Source organism: Acinonyx jubatus, chromosome B4 (assembly GCF_027475565.1).
Source record: "Acinonyx jubatus isolate Ajub_Pintada_27869175 chromosome B4, VMU_Ajub_asm_v1.0, whole genome shotgun sequence".
NCBI lineage: Eukaryota > Metazoa > Chordata > Mammalia > Carnivora > Felidae > Acinonyx > Acinonyx jubatus.
Genome location: NC_069387.1, coordinates 70,341,946 through 70,362,851, shown reverse-complemented (window position 1 = coordinate 70,362,851; position 20,906 = coordinate 70,341,946). Strand labels below are relative to the sequence as shown.

The 20,906-nt window shown below is 36.1% G+C and overlaps 1 protein-coding gene across 3 annotated transcripts in view; it reads left to right on the top strand.

The window, feature by feature from the left end:
- The window catches only part of NELL2 (neural EGFL like 2), a 383,690-nt gene extending 378,059 nt beyond the window's left edge, over nt 1-5,631 (top strand). For all 3 annotated transcript variants that reach the window (XM_053226146.1, XM_027035944.2, XM_053226147.1), the window contains one exon: nt 4,903-5,631. In XM_053226146.1, coding sequence (XP_053082121.1) covers nt 4,903-4,953 — 51 coding nt within the window. In that variant the 3' untranslated portion in view covers nt 4,954-5,631. The remainder of the gene's footprint in view (nt 1-4,902) is intronic.
- The last annotated feature ends 15,275 nt before the right edge of the window (nt 5,632-20,906 follow it).

Below are 20,906 nucleotides of genomic sequence, written 5' to 3'. Positions count from 1 at the left end.
GCAGACAGAGAGGGAGACACAGAATCTGAAGCAGGTTGTTATGTGTTATGACAGCACAGAGCCCGATGTGGGACTTGAACCCAGGACTGTGAGCCAAAGTTGATCACTTAACCGAGCCACCCAAGTGCCCCAGTAAATAAACATTTTTTTTAAAAAAACAGGGTGTTAAGGAAATTTACTGTATACTATGTAAAAATAACTAGTTTTTATAATTCATTATAATAGTAGGTTGTTACTATTCCTAATCAGACTAAATTTCAGTGGATCACCTTTGATTTTAGTTTTTATCAAGGTAATATTTATTATAGTGAAATGCATAGCTATTATGTGTATAATTTGATGAGTCTTATAAATCAAAATATAGAATATTTCCAACACTCTAGTGAGTACCTTTTTATCCCCTTCCAGGCACTACCTACTTACCATAGCAAACACCATTTAATTTCATTATAATAGATTTATTTTGCCTTTTAAAATTTCATATAAAAGGAATTACACAGAATGTACTCTTTTATGTCTTCTGGTGAATTAACCATTTTATCATTATGTAATGCACTCCTTTTCTCTAGCAAGGCTTCTAGACTTGAAGTCAATTTTTTCAAGTATTCATTTTATTTGGATCCATCTACTTTTAACCTATCTATGGTTTTATATTTAAACTGCATTCCTTATAGTTAATGTGTACTTAGTTCTTATTTTGTTATCCAGTATGACAATCTCTGTCTTTTAAATGAAGTGTTTGGTCTGTTTACATTTAGTGTCATTTTTGGTATTGGTGGATGTAGGGCTACCATTTTGCCATTTGTTTTATTTTTGTCCTATTGTTTACATTCTCACCCCTCCATTTCTTCCTTCTTTTTATTTTTATATTATTTAAATTGAATTTTTCTTTTGGATTTTTAACTATAAGTTTTTATATTATTGTTTTAGTTGTTGGTTTAGAGATCACATTATATACCATTAATTTATTACAGCATAATAAGATCTACTATTATACTACGTCACATAAAACATAAGAACTTCAGCATAGTAGAATTCCATCTCCCTTAGCCTTTGAGCTATAATAATCATATATTTTATAGCTATGTAAACTATAAACCATAAAATTCCATGGTATTATATTTGCTTTAATCAGTCAAATACCTTTTAAGGAAATTTAGGGGAAAAGAAATGCCACATTTCATATTTATCCATATATCTGCCATTTCTAGTGTTCTTCATTTCTTCTCACATGTTTGAGTCTCCATCTGGTGTCACTTCCCTTCAGCTTTAATTTCCTTTAGCATTTTTCATATTGCAGATCTATTGGTAACAGATTTCCTCAACTTACATTTATCTTTAAATATCTTTATTTTTGAAAGATATTTTTATTAAATATAGCATTCAGGATTCACAGATTTGTTCCCAGCATTTTAAAGGTGATACTCTATTGTTTTCATAGTGAGGATTCAACTGTCATTTGTATTTTTGTCTAAAATATGTATAAAATATGTCTTTTCCCCCCTGTTTCCTTTCACAATTCTTTCTTTTTTAGAAGTTTGACTACAATGTACTTAGATATGATTTTCGTGTATATCTTTATTCTCTTTGGTGTTTGTTGGGCTTTTTGAGTATCTAAGTTGATGTTTTTTTTCCATCAAATTAAGAAAATTTTGACCATGATTTCTTCAAGTATCTTCAAATATTTTCTCTCCTCCCTCCTATTTTTCTGGGACTGTGATTACTCATACGTTATATTGCTCAATACTATTCTTCTGAAGGTCACTGAAGCCTTATTTTTATATCAGTCTTTCTTCTCTTTGTTTTAAAATTGGATAATTTTTATATTTTGTTTCAAATTTACTGACTATTGCTTCTGCCATGTCTAATCTGCTGTTAAACCAGTCCAAAGAATTTTTCATTTCAAATATTGTACTTTCACTCCAAAATTTCCATTCAATTCTATTTATAGTTTTCTTTATCTGCTGAGATTTACCATCTATTTTTTTTTTACCTCAAACATATTTAAAATGGATACTTTACAGTCCTTGTCTGCTAATTGCTCCATCTGGATTATTTTTTAGTTATTTCTATTCACTGCTTTTTCTCTGGATTGAGTTACCTTTTCTTATTTTTCTTCACATATCTAATACTTGTTATGATTTATTAGATATTATGGATGATACATGGTATAGACCTTATGTTCTGTTAGCTTTCCCTGAAGACTATGTTTGTTCTAGCAGGTTCTAGCAGGTTACTGGCCAATCACCTTGCACTTATGAAAGCTTCATTTGACATTGGTTACATGGGTCTATTCCAGGTTTACCAATAGGTCTAGGGTAAGTCTCTTAATCTTGAGACATTGTTTTACTCCCAATCATGGCCTTTTTGGGCTTTCAGTGAAAAACGTGAATTTTTTTATCAATCCTTCCTAACTTTGGAGGACACAAATTTTAAATACTGCTACCCACAGGAAGCAGCATTTGGAATCTCTGCCTTGGATCTTCCAGCCTTCAAGCTGCAACTGATTATTTCTTTAGTCTCTTCTGTAATTCAAAGACTTTGAAGTTGAGGAGAGTTTATATGCTGATTCACTTCCTCCTTTCTAGATATTTTCGTCTGAATTTACAACCCCTCTGGCAGCCCTAAAAGTTGTCCTCTGGTGTCTGGGGCCTATCAGATTGTGTCTTTCTGCTTGAGTTATTGTTAGCCTAAGCTGCACAGACTACAGAGTGCCGTAAGGGGAAATGCCAAGTAAAAATAAATCTCACACAATACATTTCCCTTCTTTCACAGATTGAAACCTCTCCACTGTCTGCCTGTTTTTGGTCACTATCTATTGCTTTCAAATTGTTATTTTTTATATTTTGTCCAGATCCTTTATAGTTATCTGTTGAAGGTTAGTTTTATATATAAGCAACTAGAACTCCAGTGGGATATTTTATTACTCATTCATGTATGAACTATGTTTCCCTAATTGAGGAGCTTCCAGTGGTATATGATTTGTGGAGCATTTATCTTGTTATAACAGAGACTATTGATATGGCATAAGAAAAACATTCCTGGAAGATTTTGGAAAATATACAGTCCCTTCCTCAAATATACTCATGGGAACCATAATAATGATTTTTTCCACCCACAGGGTTCTAATGCCAGCTTCACATACTCTTTGGTAGAAAGCTCCAGAAATTCCCTCAAAAGGCATACAATTTGAGGAACGAACACTCTCAGGAACTTGTATATCCCTCATTTCATTGGGTCACTGGACTGGAAAAGATCGTGCAATGGTTATGAGCAGGATAACGAAGCTTTAAAATGCCACTAGAGATCCAAAAGATATTGAGATTTCCTCTGTCAGAATAAGAACTCTGCTCAATAAAAATTAAGAACAGAAGAGGATTAGCTTAAATTGATAATCCTGTTCTTGGAAATAGACTAGTTTTTTCCTCATTTGGTGTGCTTCAACAAAGTTTAAAGTATCAAAATCTTTTCTAAGTTTTATCTTATAAAACAGACACTTTTGATTTTATCATATTAAAGTATAATACATTTTTAAATAATCTAAAGTCATTTATCTGAGAGGAAACACGAAATAGAGGATGAATTTTGGAGTCAGACTAACCTGAACTTTAATCCTAGCTATACGATTCACTAGCTGTGTGATTTTGGACATGATATTTAAGCTTTCTGATCTTCAGTTTCTGAGTCTAGAAAGTGTGACTATTAATAGTGACCCATTGGGAATGATGTGAGGTTGAAATCAGATAATGTATTTAAAGTGCCTGGCAAAGTGGCTGACACAGAGTATGCACTCAAGAAGTAGAAGGATATTATCATCTAATGATTATAATAATATTAACATTATCATCATTATTAGTTAGCTGGCTGAAGAAAGTAAGAGTGTACAAAGAATTAAAAGAGTGAGATAGGGGCGCCTGGGTGGCGCAGTCGGTTAAGCGTCCGACTTCAGCCAGGTCACGATCTCGCGGTCCGTGAGTTAGAGCCCCGCGTCAGGCTCTGGGCTGATGGCTCGGAGCCTGGAGCCTGTTTCCGGTTCTGTGTCTCCCTCTCTCTCTGCCCCTCCCCCGTTCATGATCTGTCTCTCTCTGTCTCAAAAATAAATAAGAAACGTTGAAAAAAAAATTAAAAAAAAAATAAAAGAGTGAGATATTTTTTCTTTTTTGTAATGCACTGTATTATTTTGGTATTTTATTATACAAATTAATTATGCATATCTGGCCTTTCCCTGCTATTTTTCCTGCTTTATCTCTACACTGTTTTCTTCCCTAACTCAAGATTCTCACCCAGACCTTTTTTCAGCTTCTTAACTGAACAAAACTCTTTTCACTTTAAAGCCTTTACTTATTCTGTGCTTCCCTGTGCTTTTGGCCTACCCTTCCACACTGCCTTGAGGTCTTGGTTTAAATATCACTTCTACAGAGAAGTCTACCCTGGCCACCTAATCTAAGTCAATCTCATGACACCACCTAATTTATTTCTTTTCTAGCAGTTTTCACAATTTTTGATTATATGTTTACTTGGTATTTATTATTTTTCTCCCTCTAAAAAACTGTAAGCCCTGCTCCGTGAAGATAGTGACCATGTCTGCATATTCATCAATATACCTAGGGCTCAATATATTCAATACATATTTTGTGAATGAATAAATTAGAGAACAAATGTAATCTAAGATGCCATGAGGTAAATAAAGCTAGTCTATGATTTGCCACAAATGACTGGGAATAATTGGTTCTACAATAATAGAGACATGAGAAGTGACTGGGCTATTGAACCTTAAGGAGTGCATAAATAATAAGTAAACCCCAGTTAGATTTATGTGTACCAATCAGTAAGTATGAGTATTTACTAATGGCTTAACAGCTTATATCATCCTTTTCTTTCCTTTTTTTTTTTCTTCTCTAGAATGGCCACATCTGTTGCTCAGTGGATCCACAGTGCCTTCAGGAACTGTGAAGTTAACTGTCTCACGGGAGATTTCTGTTTAAAGAATGTTCTTTCATTAAAAAGACCAAAAAAAAAAAGTTAAAACTTAAAGTGGATGATTTGTGGGCAGCTAAGTGCAGCTTTGTTAATAGCTGAGTGAACATTCAATTATGAAATTTGTGAAGCTTGAGAAAATCACTAAAGGAAAATTCTTGGGGCAAAACGAGACTAGAATTCTGCTTCTACTGTGTCTGACATCACTGTGGTGGAAGAATGGGTGTGGAAGACACAGCACGACATCATGACCCCTGGATATAAAGCCTGAGCCCATCAGAGCTTTGAAAGCCTCTAGCTTCACTGGTGCAGAAAATTTTTCTCTAGATCAGAATCTTCACGAATCAGTTAGGTTCCTCACTGCAAAAAATAAAATAAAATAAAATAAAATGTAAGGCAGTGAATGAATTATATTTTCAGAAGCAAAGCAAAGAAGCTATAACGTGTTATGTACAGTATACACTCTGAAAAGAAATCTGAAACAAGTTATTGTAATGATAAAAATAATGCACAGGCATGGTTACTTAATATTTTCTAACAGGAAAAGTCATCCCTATTTCCTTGTTTTACTGCACTTAATATTATTTGGTTGGATTTGTTCAGTATAAGCTTGTTCTTGTGCAAAATTAAATAAATATTTCTCTTACCTTATAACATGTCTGAGTGTCTTGTTTAATGTGTTCGTTTTTCCCACAGATGCTTCAACATACAAGTTGCTTCCTAGTTCTGATGAAAAACTCCCACATGCTATCTCCAAATTGAAAGGTGATTTTCACTAAATTATATGTCTAAGTGGAGGATGTGACAGATACCTTCATTCTGCCTCTCTAGATGCTCTCGATCACCTTTTCTACCCTCTCTGTTTCCTGGGAGCTGATCTATGTAGACCATATTAATGGGTTCCCTTGTGCTCTGGGTTCTGGTCTGATTTCACCAATGGGGACCTCTGTCAGGATCTCAGAAAGAGGTAAACTTGGGGGTTTTATTCTGCTGGCTCCCTTCCTGCCAGATCACTACCACGATTAGCAGTATCACCTCACTGAAGGCTCCGTCTCCTGACACATGGCCCCCTCTGACTAGCTACCCTTTCCAGGTTCTAATAACTTCTTCTCTTTGCTTCTTCTAGCTTAGTAAGAACTCTGGCTGTTTTGTTCTCAGGAGGTACCTGCCCTATTTCTTGTTGATTTCCCTATTTCCTGTCACAACTTTATGAATGGTCCCTTTGTTAAACTCTCTTTAATTAGGCAGCTTGTGTGTGCCATCTGTTTTCTGCCAGGGCTCTGACTGATACATCTAAGGAAGGGAGTATATAAGGATTGGGAATGTCTTGAAGAATTGGGCCTTCACATTTTGATATAAAAAAATTAAGGAATCCCAATGTTAGGAGGGACTATGACATTACATGTTAAATTTGTTGATATACTAGAGAATCTCAGGAGGAAAAAAGTAAACAGATTAATGACCCAATAAAAGATACATATTCCAGTATTGCCCTATTCGCATGTTTTGCATTAGGGTGAAAAACAAATACAAAATTATCAAATTAAATTTTAGCTGCATAGAGACTTTTTTTCTTTAAAGTAGAAAATGGAAATGGCCAGGATATGACCACCACAAGCTACGGAAATGGTTAAAGTGGCTTTTCACTATCCCTTCGCCATTGCTAAGGGAACATTCTTACACTAGCTGAGCTGAAGGATAATTTATAAATGTCTTAATACTTAGGCATGTGTAATATTTATTGAATGTGTGAATTCAAGTATCTCTCTATATTCCCTGGACTTATCATAAATTATTTTTTCTTCTGCCTTTTTATATTTAATTTAAAATTTCAGCAGAGAACAGGGTTTTTTTTTTTTCTGCTGTTATTTTCTACGGTAAATAGCAACTTACTCTCCAAGAAGGTATTAATTTGAAGATATTTCCATGTGAGTTTTTCCTTATATACATTTTGGATTTCATATTAAATCTTCCTGAAAAAATATATTTATTTGCATTAATGAGGAGACTAAGAAACAGTGTGTGCATGGAGATGTGTGTATGTATGTGCATACACACACCATCTTCATCCATATACTCATATATTCACCATTTGGATATTTTATGGCTTTCGAAAGAGGAAAAAGAAGCAAGACTGGAATTACATATTCCCAATTTGTTATAAACCTTTGTAGGGCTCTGAGCATTTTGGTGGTTTTGCAGAAGCCTGGTTTCTATAGACTGCTAAATGAAAGAAAACTCTTATAACACTGAAAAGAGGGAAAAAATAAGATTATGTTCTCCCAAAGACTATTAAAACAATGAATGTGTTCAGATTGAATTTTTTCCCTTCAAGGTTTATACTGTAAAAAATAGATCCCTGGAGAAATACTGTTTACCCCGACAAGCAGTAATCAATTGCTTCTTAAGAACTTTTTTCTTTGAAAAAGAGGTGGTTAATGCCCTATTTCTTACTCTGGAGATAATTGGCAAAATGCCTTAGTTGAATTATACCAACATTATGGGAAAGTGAGAGCTAAGAAGCATGAATTTAATCTGGGGGTACTTGGTTCTTTTAAAAGCATCTCTTGGTGACAATCCATGTTTTTTACATTTCTTATAGTTTCCCTTTTCTGAAAAGAAAAGCACAAGAATATTTAAATGTGATTCTTTGGTAATGTATGGCGATCCATATCATTTATCTCCCTTTTCGAAAGACTGCCATATTGCTTTTTTCCTCTGTCCTATATGCGGGTAAAGAGTGTCACGGGTTTGTTCAATTATACCACAATATCATGGAACTCTTTCAACTAACTTGGTTATCCATAGCCAAAGTTGAAACACTCTATAATTGCCTTTAAAAAAATGAATGGTATATCAAAGCTGTAAAACAGCAATCAATACTCTTGAGTATAAGAGTAGCAGAAGTTACTCATTTGAACAAAGCTGGGATTACATGTGCTAAATAAAAAATCAGCTTCAGTTCACTAAGCATTAGCTCATCTATCAAAGCTCCATGTTGCTGAACAGTTTGGAGTTCCTCTGAAGGTCAGCAGGTTCCAGAGACCTGTGCATGGCCGCAGTCCTGTTGATCTAGCGCTCAAGCATCGATGAGACCAACTTTTTTTTAGAACAAGACATTTTGTTTTCATTTTTTCAAATGTAGAGTGTTAGTGGTACAATAGTAAATTGATCTCAGAGAGATTCCTGCCAAAAGGATACATAAGTGAATGCTTATGGTCTGTACACACTTTATTCATGGAGGTACCTGGACACTCACCCTCTGCACTCCCTTTGTTGCTGTGAAGTTGGCTCATTGTGTTCTTACTGACCTTTCATTATTGATGCACTGTTTTCTGCCCTAGAATTCAATATCTTCCATAAAGGAATTGTCAGCTCTTTGCAGAGTAATTGCCCCTACTTAATAGACCTGCAGGTAGAAGGGCAGGCGTGCCTTGAGCTATAGTGGCCCTGGATCTGTGATGAAATAAATTGACAAAGAAGAGAACCATTGGAGGAGTTTTGAATAAAATACTCTGAGCTGCAATTTCCTATATATACCTTGTATTTACCAGGAGACCATGGCAACTTCCTCCAAACCTTTGGTCTTTGTACCGGGATGAAATCATTGTTTGTAGTGATTGTTTACTTGGCAAATACTGAAATTCTTTATTTTGAATGACAAATGGCATAATGTGTTACCATCACCACCAAATTACTGCATTTAAAACATGCTCTCTCATTTATCTCCACTGTTAGGTGCTTTAAAAAACACTCTGGAATAAGAGTATGACTATATGTAGAAGTAGAAATGATACCAAATTTAATTTTGCGTAATTTTCTTTCTCTTTTAGAAATACCTAGCTATAAATAGAGAAAAAAGAAAAATAGAAAATAGAATTTTCTAAAAATATATATAAAGAATCCAGGAATAAATCTACCAAAAGAGATGCATGGCCTTATGGAGAAAATATAAAACCACACTGAACAAATATTTTTGGAGGCCCCACCACATATCAGACACTGCTCTAGGCACTGTATGAAAAGCCTACACTATGAGCCAATTTCACAGCAACAGAGTCGGTGTACTGCAGAGTGGGAGTACCCAGGTACCACAGTGAATAAAGTATGTACAGAACACAAGCATTCGTGGATGGATGGATGTATTGCCTTCTTATGGAGTTCACATTCTAATGGGGAGGAAAGAAAATTAACAAATACAAACATGCTATGTCAGGTGGGGATGAATGCTAGGAAGAAAAAATAAGCTGGATTGAGGTTGTGATATGGACAGGAGCGATAGTTTAGATAGGGTGTGCAGGAAGTACTCTTCTTGTTACAGTGACATTGGAGCAAATACCTGAATGAAGTGAGGGGGTAAGTCATCTGTGTTTCTGGAGGGAGAGAATTATAGAGAGAAAAATGTGTGAACAGGTCTGAGATGGGACCATGCTTTTATGTGTCTTAAGAGGAGCAAGACAGCTGAGACATAAAGAAGATGTGATTGGAGGAGTAGCTGGTGACCATATCACATAGGTCTTCCCAGGTCAAGGTTAGTGATTTGTGTTTTCTTTTTAGTGAGATGGGAGTCATAAGAGGCTTTTGATCATAACTGTAACATAACTGGGCTGACAATTAAAAGGATCACATTTGCTCCTACGTGGAGAATAGACAGGGGAGTTGCAGGAAGGCTGAGATGTGGTAAGTGTGGAAGCAGAAGATGTATTCATACTGCAGAATACCAGACAAGATGATAATGATTTGATCTAGGTTTGTAACCACAAGGGTGAGAAGTGAGAACCAATGGAATGTAACATTAAAGAAGATCCAACTAAATAAAAATATAGATAGGAAGATTAAATATCTTTAAAAGATCAATTCTCCCCAGTAGTTCTTTTTTTTTTTTTAAGTTTATTTATTTATTTTGAGAGACACAGAGACAGCGTGAGTCAGGAAGGGGGCAGAGAGAGGGAGAGAGAGAAATCCCAGGCAGGCTCCTCGCTGCCAGCACAGAGCCCAATGTGGGGCTCAAACTCACATGAGGTCATGAGATCATGACCTAACCGAAACCAAAAGTCAGATACTTAACCGACCGAGCCACTCAGGCGCCCCTCCCCAGTAGTTCTAATAAGAAAAAAATTTATGTTTAAAAATAGTTCTTTTAAGGTGATCCTAAACTATCATAGAAAAACAAATGGCCAAGAATACTTTAAAGAATTATATCTGAGGGGGCACCTGAGTGGTTCAGCCAGTTACCCTTCCCACTCTCAATATCAGCCCAGGTCATGATGTCACTGTTCATCAGATGGGCTCCACATCGGGCTCTGCACTGACAGTGTGAATGAAGCCTGCTGGGGATTCTCTCTTCTCTTTCTTCCTCTCTGCCCCTCCCCCCCTTCTCTCAAAATAAATAAACATTAAGGGCAGGAGAGACTTGTCCTACAACATACCAAGATGGTATAAAGCTGTAGAAATTAAGAGTATTGCTATAGAAATAAGACAGATGAGAGATCGATATATATAATAGCATTAAGATCTCAGAAAACATCCCAAACATATATGGATACTTGATATGTGACAGAGGTTACATTGAAGAGGTGGGCCTGTGGAAATTGGTTGTGGAAAAAACAAAAACATGTCCTTATTTCACACAAATTAACCCCACATAGATTAAAGACCTAAATATAAAAAGTAACACAAACTTATGAAGAAATTTTAGGAGAATGCTTTTTGACCTCAGAATATTTTATTTAAATTTTTTTTAATGTTTATTTTATTTTTGAGACAGAGAGAGACAGAGTATGAACGGGGGAGGGTCAGAGAGAGAGAGAGGGAGACACAGAATCTGAAACAGGCTCCAGGCTCTGAGCTGTCAGCACAGAGCCCGATGCGGCGCTCGAACTCACGGACCGTGAGATCATGACCTGAGCCGAAGTTGAACGCTTAACCGACTGAGCCACCCAGGTGTCCCAACCTCAGAATATTTTAAAAGAGACTCAAAAGGAATATATCATAAAATTATGGTTAAATTCTACTATATGAAATTGATGAAAAGACCAGGCAGAGGCTTGAAAAAATATTGGCGTTATATATAACCACAAATGATTGGTAACCAGAACATATACACACACATACACTCACTTCTAAAAAGAAGAAAACTGCAGCGGTGCCTGGGTCATTCTGTTGGTTGAGTCCAACTTTGGCTCAGGTCACGATCTCATGGTTCTGTGAGTTCGAGCTCCACACTGGGCTCTGTGCTGACAGCTCCCAGTCTGGAGCCTGCTTCGGATTCTGTGTTTCCCTTTTTCTCTGCCCCTCCCCAACTCACAGTCTGTCTCTGTCTCTCTCTCTCTCAAAAATAAATAAACATTAAAAAAGGAAGAAGAAAAGTGCAAAGTATCCAAAGAAAAGTGAACAAAAGACATACACAGGTATTTCACAAGAAAAGAAACCCCAAAATGACTACTAAACGTGAAAATTTTCTTGGGCTCCCCAGTATGCGGGTAGGTTTATATTAAAACCATATTGGCAAAATTGAACTAAAAATTAATTAAGTTTGAAAGCAGGATGACACCAATTTTTGGTGAGAATGTGAAACAACAGGACCTCTTACACAGCAGTAGTGGTATTATACATTACACAAACTCCAAACCACTTTGGAGGGCAGTTTTGCAATACGTGAAGTTGAGGATATGCACCCCTCATGCCCCAGTGTGTACTCTTAAGTACATGATCAACACCCGCACTGTCCAAAACAGTAGCCACTAGTCATTTGTGGCTATTTAAATTTAAATTAATTGAATTGAATTAAATTAAATTAAATTAAAATTCCGTTCCTCAGTTGCCTGAGCAACTGTGACTATTGGCTTATCTACTGTATTGGACAGCACAATGGTAGTTCTATCATTACAGAAAGTTCCATTGGAATGGCACTAATCTATAGAAATTTTCGTACACATATACAAGAAGACATGTAAAGGATACTCATAGTAGCATTATTTGTAATAATGAAATTCTAGAAACTACTCAAATGTCAATCCATAGGATCACTGATAAACAAACTGTGGTATGCTTATATTTTGGAATCTTCTAGAACATGAAAACGAATAAGAACTACATATAATAACATGGATGAATCTCAGAAACGATGTTTAGGAAAAAAATCAAGATGCAAAAAATACACATATATTACAGTGTTTATATAAAGTTTTAAAATGTGCAAAACTTTGTATTATGTCTTAATATATTTATGCAAGTGTAATTATTTCAAAGTGCATGGGAATGACAGACATCAAATTAGGATAGTGGCTGTCTCCGAGAGGTAGCAGAGAAGTGTCGAGTATACAGGATATGTAATTGTGTTGGTAATATTTGTTTAACATTTTATTCTGTACATTTCAAATATTTCAAATAATGTTGTCTATTGCTGACATTCAGGTAAATGAATTCACAAATTGATTGAATTAAATAGAATTTACATTTCTATTCCCCAAAGGAAGCCAGTTAGTTTTTGACCGATATGTATGGAAGTCACAAGATTTGTGCAAGTAAGGCTTTAGACAATTATATATGGTAATAATGCCTAAAAGGTTTCTATTTCTAATAATTTATGTAAATAAATACAATATTTCTCCTTTAACACAAATAGTAAAAGAAAAAAACATGACCATGATCTCATCACTATTTTGATTATTTGTTCTTGGCTCACATGATTACATATTTTACATTGTTGCTGTCATGGTATCATTTTTATTTTTACCTTTTGCATAGCATTTTATTGTAAACAATTTTTATGTTATTAAATGTTCATAAAATTTTAATGGCCTGTAAATGTTTCATTGATCTGTTGGAAATGTAGTTTATTTCCTTCTAACTTTTTTCTTATTATGAATGCTGCTACAATTCATATCATGTAAGTTATCTTTAGACTATATTATCAAGAAGAGATTTAATGAAGCAAGTTATGAACAATTTTAATGACGTGGTTTAGCTTGTTTTATTGCTTGTCTGAAATCTGTACCAATGAACAATGCCACTGGCAAAGTTTAGGATTCTTTTTAAAATATCTTGTTGTATATTACCAATTTAATTTTAGTCCTCCACTATTTTTTATAGACGTAAAATGGTATATTACTGTTTTAATTTGAATTTCTTTAAATAACTGTGAGGTTAAATTTATGGAGGTATTGTCATTTTTTCCTTATGTTCTTTCTTCATATAACTTTTCTGCTTTGATGTTTTTCTTATAAGTCAGAATTAGGTAGTTGTGTTTAACTGTTAGAGATCCTTTGACATAGTTTTGCCAATGTCTTCCTCCATATATTATTTTTAGTTTATTTATTTTTATTTTTAATTTTTTTAAGTTTATTTGGAGATAGTGAGAGAGAAAATGTGAGCAGAGGAGGGGCAGAGAGACGGGCAGACAGAGAATCCCAAGCAGGCTTATCTGTCACAGCAGAGCCTGATGCGGGGCTCAAACTCATGAACTATGCCATCATGACTTGAGCCAAAGTCAAGAGATGGATGCTTAACTAACTGACCCACCCAGGCACCCCATTTTAATTTTATTATAAAGATTTTTAATATGTATCATAGATGGTTGCTTTAATAACCTCTTGTATTTCTTCAAAGTCAGATTACTATAATGCAATTAGCTCCTTGAGCACATCCAGAAATGGGACACTCACCACCTGCAGAAACCACACATTCCATTTTTGAAATTCTCTATTTCAGTTCTTCTGAACATCATTTGAAATCTATCTTCCGTAAATTGCAACTTCACTTATGTCACATTGGTCCTAGATCTACTCATTGGGCCATACTCACAAGCTCCTCTTCAAATATTCTTCTAAAACCCTCTACTTCCAGTATTACATTTCTCCAGGTCACTCAGTCTGTGCTCAGAAAGGATTTGAGCTGTTCTCTTCTAAATGTTCTCCAGTTGTTCATAGTGCCTGCATATGTGTCATGCCCAAAACCAAGCACCATATTTCAGGAGAAATGTCTTTAGGCAAAGACATGCTTGGTTAAGAAGCTGAGAATATAAACTGGGACTCCTTCACTGGATAATAACAACTTTCTCCCAATTCACCAAGTGATGTCTTCTGATATATTTGAAATTCATAAAAACTTTAAAATGCTAACTAAGAGAACATTTATATTCAAATTGTATTCTCCCAAATGTGTTTACAAAATCATCTTTCTAACAGCATATTCAGTGCTGTGTAAAATCAGATTCTATTTGGTGGTATATTACTATTCCGTAAAGAATCCACTAGCATGTATTTTCTACTTCAAATTGAATTTTTCTAGTAATTTGGGCTTTTCAACTATAGTAAATACATTTCTCAGTGCAGGACTTTGTGCATCATCTCATCGTTCTAAATGATATGCCAAAGGAAGACAACTTTGCCTTGCTCTGAATAAAACAGCTTGATTTTTAGTAATTTGAATCATTTCAACTGCAAAACCAAGCCAATAGAAACAGAATTGTATCACTTTGGTTAAATTCTTACTTGACATAAAGCAGGACACAGTAGCACACTTCACTGAGTGGCGATTAACAAGAAAGACAGAATTATTGCAATTGACACCTTTAACCTATGTTTTCTGAACATCAGTTTTTATTCTGTTGGTCACATAGGTTAACCAACCCAGAGTTTTGTTTTACCTTCTTTTTTTTCTTTAAGGAAAACTGCTTATTTTTTGATGTTTATCAAATATGAACTGTTTTGTTTATGTATTACTTTATGTATTTTTTTAAACATTACTTTTTTAAAAAGTCACTCTCCATGCGATTACTCTGTTTGGTAACATCACTTTGTCATTATCCTGAGGGGAAAAGGACTACGTCCGCAGGTCCGCTCCAAGCCTTAGACTGTGTTTTGCTGCTTGTTGTAGTACCAGGACAGGATCATAGGAAAGGGACTAAGCATGGAAACAACAAAGTATGTGGAACCCTCTTAGCTGGCAGCTTCTCCTTTTTAAAAAATTTTTAAACGTTTATTTTTGAAAGAGACAGAGAACTTGAGTAGGGGAGGAATGGAGAGAGAGGCAGACAGAGGATCCAAAGCGGGCTCTGTGCTGACAACAGAGCGCCTGATGTGGAGCTCGAACCCACAAACTGTGAGATCATGGCCTGAGCCGAAGGGTTCTCAACTGACTGAGCCACCCAGGTGGCCCTTCTTTTTTTGAAAAATAGTCTTCCTTTTATATGCTTTATTTCCATTATGTAGAATAGCTTTCACTTACTCTTCTTAATAAACCACATTTTTCTGCAAAAATTTAGATAAGATGCTAAATCCTTATCCTCTTGATCCATTTCCAGTAAGATATTCTCCTCCTCCTCCACCTCCTGATTACCTTGCACTTGTTACCTTGTTCATCCTACTGAATGTACCTGAAGGCAGGATTCATGTTTCACTCATCTTTTAACTTCCACACAGTGTAGTGGCTGGTTTAGAATAGAATCTCTATTAATATTTTTTATGCTCTAGAATTTTTCAGCTTTATTGAGGTATAATTGACAAATAAAATTGTAATATATTTGAAGTATACATCAGTATGATTTGATACACACACACACACACACACACACACACACACACATAGTGAAAGGATTCCTACCATTTGGTTAATTATACACTCATTATTACAGTAATATAAAATAATATATATTAATGTATTAATAATAAAATATATATTTGGTGACAACATTTAAGTCCTAATCTCTTAGTAAATTTCAATTACACATTATAGTATCACCAAGTATGGTCACCATGTTATACATTAGATCCTCAGACCTTATTCATCTTATAGCTGAAAGTCTGTAACTTTTTACCTACCTCTCCCTATTTCCCCCTACTCCCAAGCCATGGCAACCACTTTTCTACTGTCTAAGAGTTTGACATTTTTTATTTTAGATTCCACATATGGTACCATGCATATTTATCTTTCCTTATCTGGCTTATTTCACTTAGCATAATGCCCTCAAGGCCCATTCATGTTGTCACATATGTCAGGATTGCCTTTCTAATGGCTGAACAATATTGGAGGATATATATATCTGTATCTATCTATCTATCTATCTATCTATACAGACACCTGTATAGATAGATACAGATATAATATCTTCTCTATCCATTCATCCATTGACAGACACATAGACTATTTCCATATCTTGGTTATTATGATGCAATGAACATGGGAGTGTAGGTATCTCTTCCGTTTTTATTTCTTTTTTTTTAATTTTTTAAATGTTTATTATTGTTTAAGAGACAGAGACACAGCGTGAGCGAGGGAGGGGCAGAGAGAGAGGGAGACACAGAATCTGAAGCAGGCTCCAGGCTCTGAGTGGTCAGCACAGATTCCCACATGGGGCTTGAACCAATGAACCATGAGATCTTGACCTGAGTCGAAGTCAGATGCTTAACCAACTGAGCCACCCAAGCGCCCCATCTTCTGTTTTCATTTCTTTTGGATATATACACAGAAATGGGTTTGCTGGATCATATGGTAGCTTTATTTTTAATTTTTTTAGGTAACCACCATACTATTTTCCATAGTGGTTGCACCAATTTACCTTTCCCACCAGCAGTGCTCAAGAATTCCTTTTTCTCCACATCCTTACCAATATCTCTTATATTTTTGGTAATAGTCATTTCAACAGGTGCGAAATAATATCTTAGTGTGGTTTTGATTTGTACTTCCCTGATGACTTGTGATATTGAGTGCCTTTTCATATACTTGTTAGCCATTTGTATGTCTTCCTTAGAAAAATGTCTATTTGGTTCTTTCTTGGAAAAATGTCATTGTTTAAAATTTATTTATTTAAATTCAAGTTACTTAACATACAGTGTAGTATTGCTTTCCAGGTAGAACCCATCACTTACATATGACACCTAGTGCTCATCCCAACAAGTGCCCTCCTTAATGCCCATCACCCATTTACTCATCTGCCACATACCTCCTCTCCAGCAACCTTCAGTTTGTTCTCTGTCTTCAAGAGTCTCTTATGGTTTGCCTCCCTCTCTGTTTTTACCTTATTTTTCTTCTATTCATTTCTAATCAGAATTTTTGTGTTCTTTGCTATTGAGTTGTGTGAGTTCTTTATAGAATTTGGATTTAACACTTTATCAGATACATGATGTACAAATATTTCCTCCCATTCCGTAGGTTGCCTTTTCTTTCTTAATAGTTTCCTTTGCTATGGAGAAGTTTTTTAGTTTGATGAGTCAAACTACAGCCTTTGCCATTGATGTCAAATTCAAAAGTCATTGCCAAGACCAATGTCAAGGCGCTTACCCCCTATGTTTTTTTCTAGGAGCTTTACAGTTTCTGGGTTTAAATATAAGACCATAGTGCATTTTGAGTTAATTTTTTGTGTATGGTATAAGATAGGGTCCAGTTTCATTCTTTTGCATGTGGCTGTCCAGGTTTATCAGTCCCATTTATTGAAGAGACTATCCTTTCCTCATTATATATTCTTGGCTCCTTTGTCATAAATTAACTGACCATATATGCATGGGTTTATTCCTGGGCTCTGTTTTCTATTCCATTAATCTATATGTCTGTTTTTATGCCTATACTATACTATTTGGATTACTATAGCTTTAAAATATATTTTGAAATCAGGAAGTGTGATGCTTCCAATTCTTTCTCAAGATTGCTTTGGCTATTTGTGGGTTTTTGTGGTTCCATATCATTTTAGAATTGTTTGTTCTATTTCTGTAAAAAATGCCATTGGAATTTTCATAGGAATTGCATTGAATCTGTACATTGCTTTGGGTAGTATGGACACTTTAACAATGTTAATTTTTCCAATCCATGAGCATGGAATACCCTTCCATTTATAAGCATGTTCTTCAATTTCTTTCATTAACATCTTAGAGTTTTCAGTGTACAAGTCTTTCATCTCCTTGGCTAAATATATTCCTGGGTATTTTTTTTTTGATGCAATTGTAAGTGATATTATTTTTTAATTACTCTGATGGTTCATTGTTAGTTCATAGAAACAGAATTGATTTTTGTATATTGATTTTGTATCCTGCAATGTTACTGAATTCATTTCTTAGTTCTAACATTTTTTTGGTAGAGTCCTTGGAGTTTAAAGATAATACCATTTCATCTGTCGACAAAAACAATTTTACTTTTTCCTTTCCAATTTAGATATCTTTGATTTCTTTTTTGCCTGATTGCTCTCGCTAGGCCCTCCAATACTATGTTGAATAAAAGTGGCAAGAATGGACACCTTTGTTTAGTTCCTGATCCAGAGGAAAAGTTTTCAGCTTTTCATCATTAAGTATGACGTTAGCTGTGGGCTTGTCCTATATGGTCTTTATTACATTGAGATACATTCCTTCTATATGCAGTTTGTTGAAAAATTTTATTATGAATGGATGTTGAATTTTGTCATATCATATGAATTTTATCCTTCTTTTATTAAGGTGGGGTGTCACATTGATTAATTTGTGTATGTTGAATCATCCTTTGCTTCCCTGGAAAAAAATCCTACCTGATCATGGTGTATGGTACTTTTAATGTACTGTTGAATTTGATTTTCTAATACTGTGTTGAGTATTTTTGTATCTATGTTCATCAGGGATATTAGCCTGTAATTTTCTTTTCTGCACCATCCTTGTGTTAGGATACTGCTGGCCTCATAACATGAGTTGAGAAGCATTCCTTCCTCTTCTATTTTTTGCAAGATTTTTTGAGAAGGATTGACATTAATTTTTTGCATATTTGGTAGAAATCACCAGTGAAGCCATCTGCTTCCTGAAGTTTTCCTTTTGGGGAGGTTGGGTGCTCCTAAATCTGTTATTAACTGTGTCTTTCTTTGCTACAGTTTTGTGAGACATATGATTGCAAGCCATTTTGGCTATCAGAGCTAGGCAATCCAGGAGCCTGTCACTTGAATGGTAGCTGCAAAAGCTGAGCACCAGACAAGTGTATAAGCTCCTTCCAGGGAGATACTGGCAACTTGGAGTGGTCCTCAGGATGAGGGTAGGGGATGGACATAGATGTTCACAGACTTCCCCGGCCTCTGGGGAGGATCATAGTCATCCTTTGGATGAATGTTAAATTAGAAGCCTGACTCTCTAAGAAGCTTTTAAAGTATACAAACAGTCCTCTTTCAGGGAAAGAATGGGAGAAGGGCATTTCTGTCTGCTTCCTCTCTGCTGAGCCCTGGGAAGACAGCTGGTTAAGACCTGTTTCTTGGGGCACCTGGGTGACTCAGTTGGTTAAGCATCCAACCCTTGATTTCAGCTCAGGTCATGATCTCACGGTTTGTGGGTTTGGGCCCCATGTTTGAGCCTGCTTGGGACTCTCTCCCTCTCTCTCTGCCCTTTCCCAGTTGTGTTCTATCTCTCAAAATAAATAAATAAACTTAAGAAAAAAAAGACCTGTTTCTTTGTTTGCTGCAGTCCTGTGGGGCACATGAACATCATTCCCATTGGCTTTCAGAGCCAGGTGATCTAGGCATCTTTCCCTGGGTGGCAGCCACAAATGCTGGGTGCCAGACATGTATGCAAGCTCCTTCCAGGGACACACGGACATTTTGGGGGTGAGCTCAAGGGACAGAGCAGGGGTGATAGCTACTGCTTTTTTCCGGTCTCAGGGGAGGACAGCAGTCAGCCCCTAGGTACCTGTTAAATTCGAAGCATGACCCTGAAGCAACAACTTCTAACAAATGCAGATAGGCCTCTTTTGGGAAGGACTGAGAGAAGGACGACTTGTGCCTGCTCCCTCTGCTATAAGCTTTGGGGATACAGCCTTAGTGAGTCCTCTTGAGAAGTGTTTCTTTGTTATTGTCTTGTGTGTTTTAAAAGACATAAGCCATTATGTCCATTAAAGTTAGGTGTTTGGGGGACCCATCCCTCAGGTGGGAGACTTAAAAGTTGGGGTGCTTGATGTGCTCCTTGGGGAGGAGCTGGGAGTTGGGAGTTCCCTCTCAATTGTATGGTACTGCCACGGGTGGGGTTTAGTAAGTGTGTCTCAGCCTTTCCCAGCTGTTTCAATGTGGGTGATGTAGGTGTAGGATTGCTCAGCTCTTTTCTGGGTTTCCTTTAGAAGGAGTTGCTCTGTGTTTAGCTGAAGATTTGTTGTGCCCATGGAAAGAGATGAATTCAGGAGGTTCCTGTTTCTCCATCTTGGACCCCATTCTGCCTAAAGCTGGCTTCTAACTCAGGCCTTAGACTAAAGAAGAGAAAAAGAAGTTTTAGCTCACTTGGGGTCTGGAGAGTTGACTATAAGTGGGTTTTAATCCAAACCCCCACCTAATGGGCAGAAAATAAATATTTTAGGCACACATTCTCTGTTGCAACTACTCAAGTCTGCTGTTGTAGACCTAATATATAAATACAGAGCATATGTTCTACAGCGTAATACAAAATGAATGAACATAGATGTGTCCCAATAAAATTGCACTGGCAGAAATCAATGGCAGGCCACTTTTGGCCCACTGGCCATAGTTTGTCAACTTCTGCTCTAAGGTATAGATACCATGGGAAACCTCCGATAGTAATGCACATGGCCTATTGGGCATTGCAAATTTTGTTGCCCCAAACAGACTTATTTTTCTATTTCTTATATGTAAACATAGAAGAAATTCATGATCAAAATCCCGAAAGCATTTTAGGAAATCCAGACTGAAGGAGACTCACATTTGCAAAACTCTAAATCTACATGTAGCCATGCTGCTCACCCCAGTCAAGTTTGCCCCTTTCTTCCCTCAGCCCCCAAACATTCTTCCTGTTCACCATAAACCAATTAAAATTGAGGGTCCATATCCACAGAAAAGCCTCTGCCTTTCTAAAGATCTACAAATGTCTTACTGCTGAACATGTTAAGACCTTAAGTCTCCAGAAACAGATTCACCAGGCATAAAAGAGCCAACCAAATCCAGCATCTAGGATTTTCTTTCCTTATTTGACATTTAGAGGAAAGTG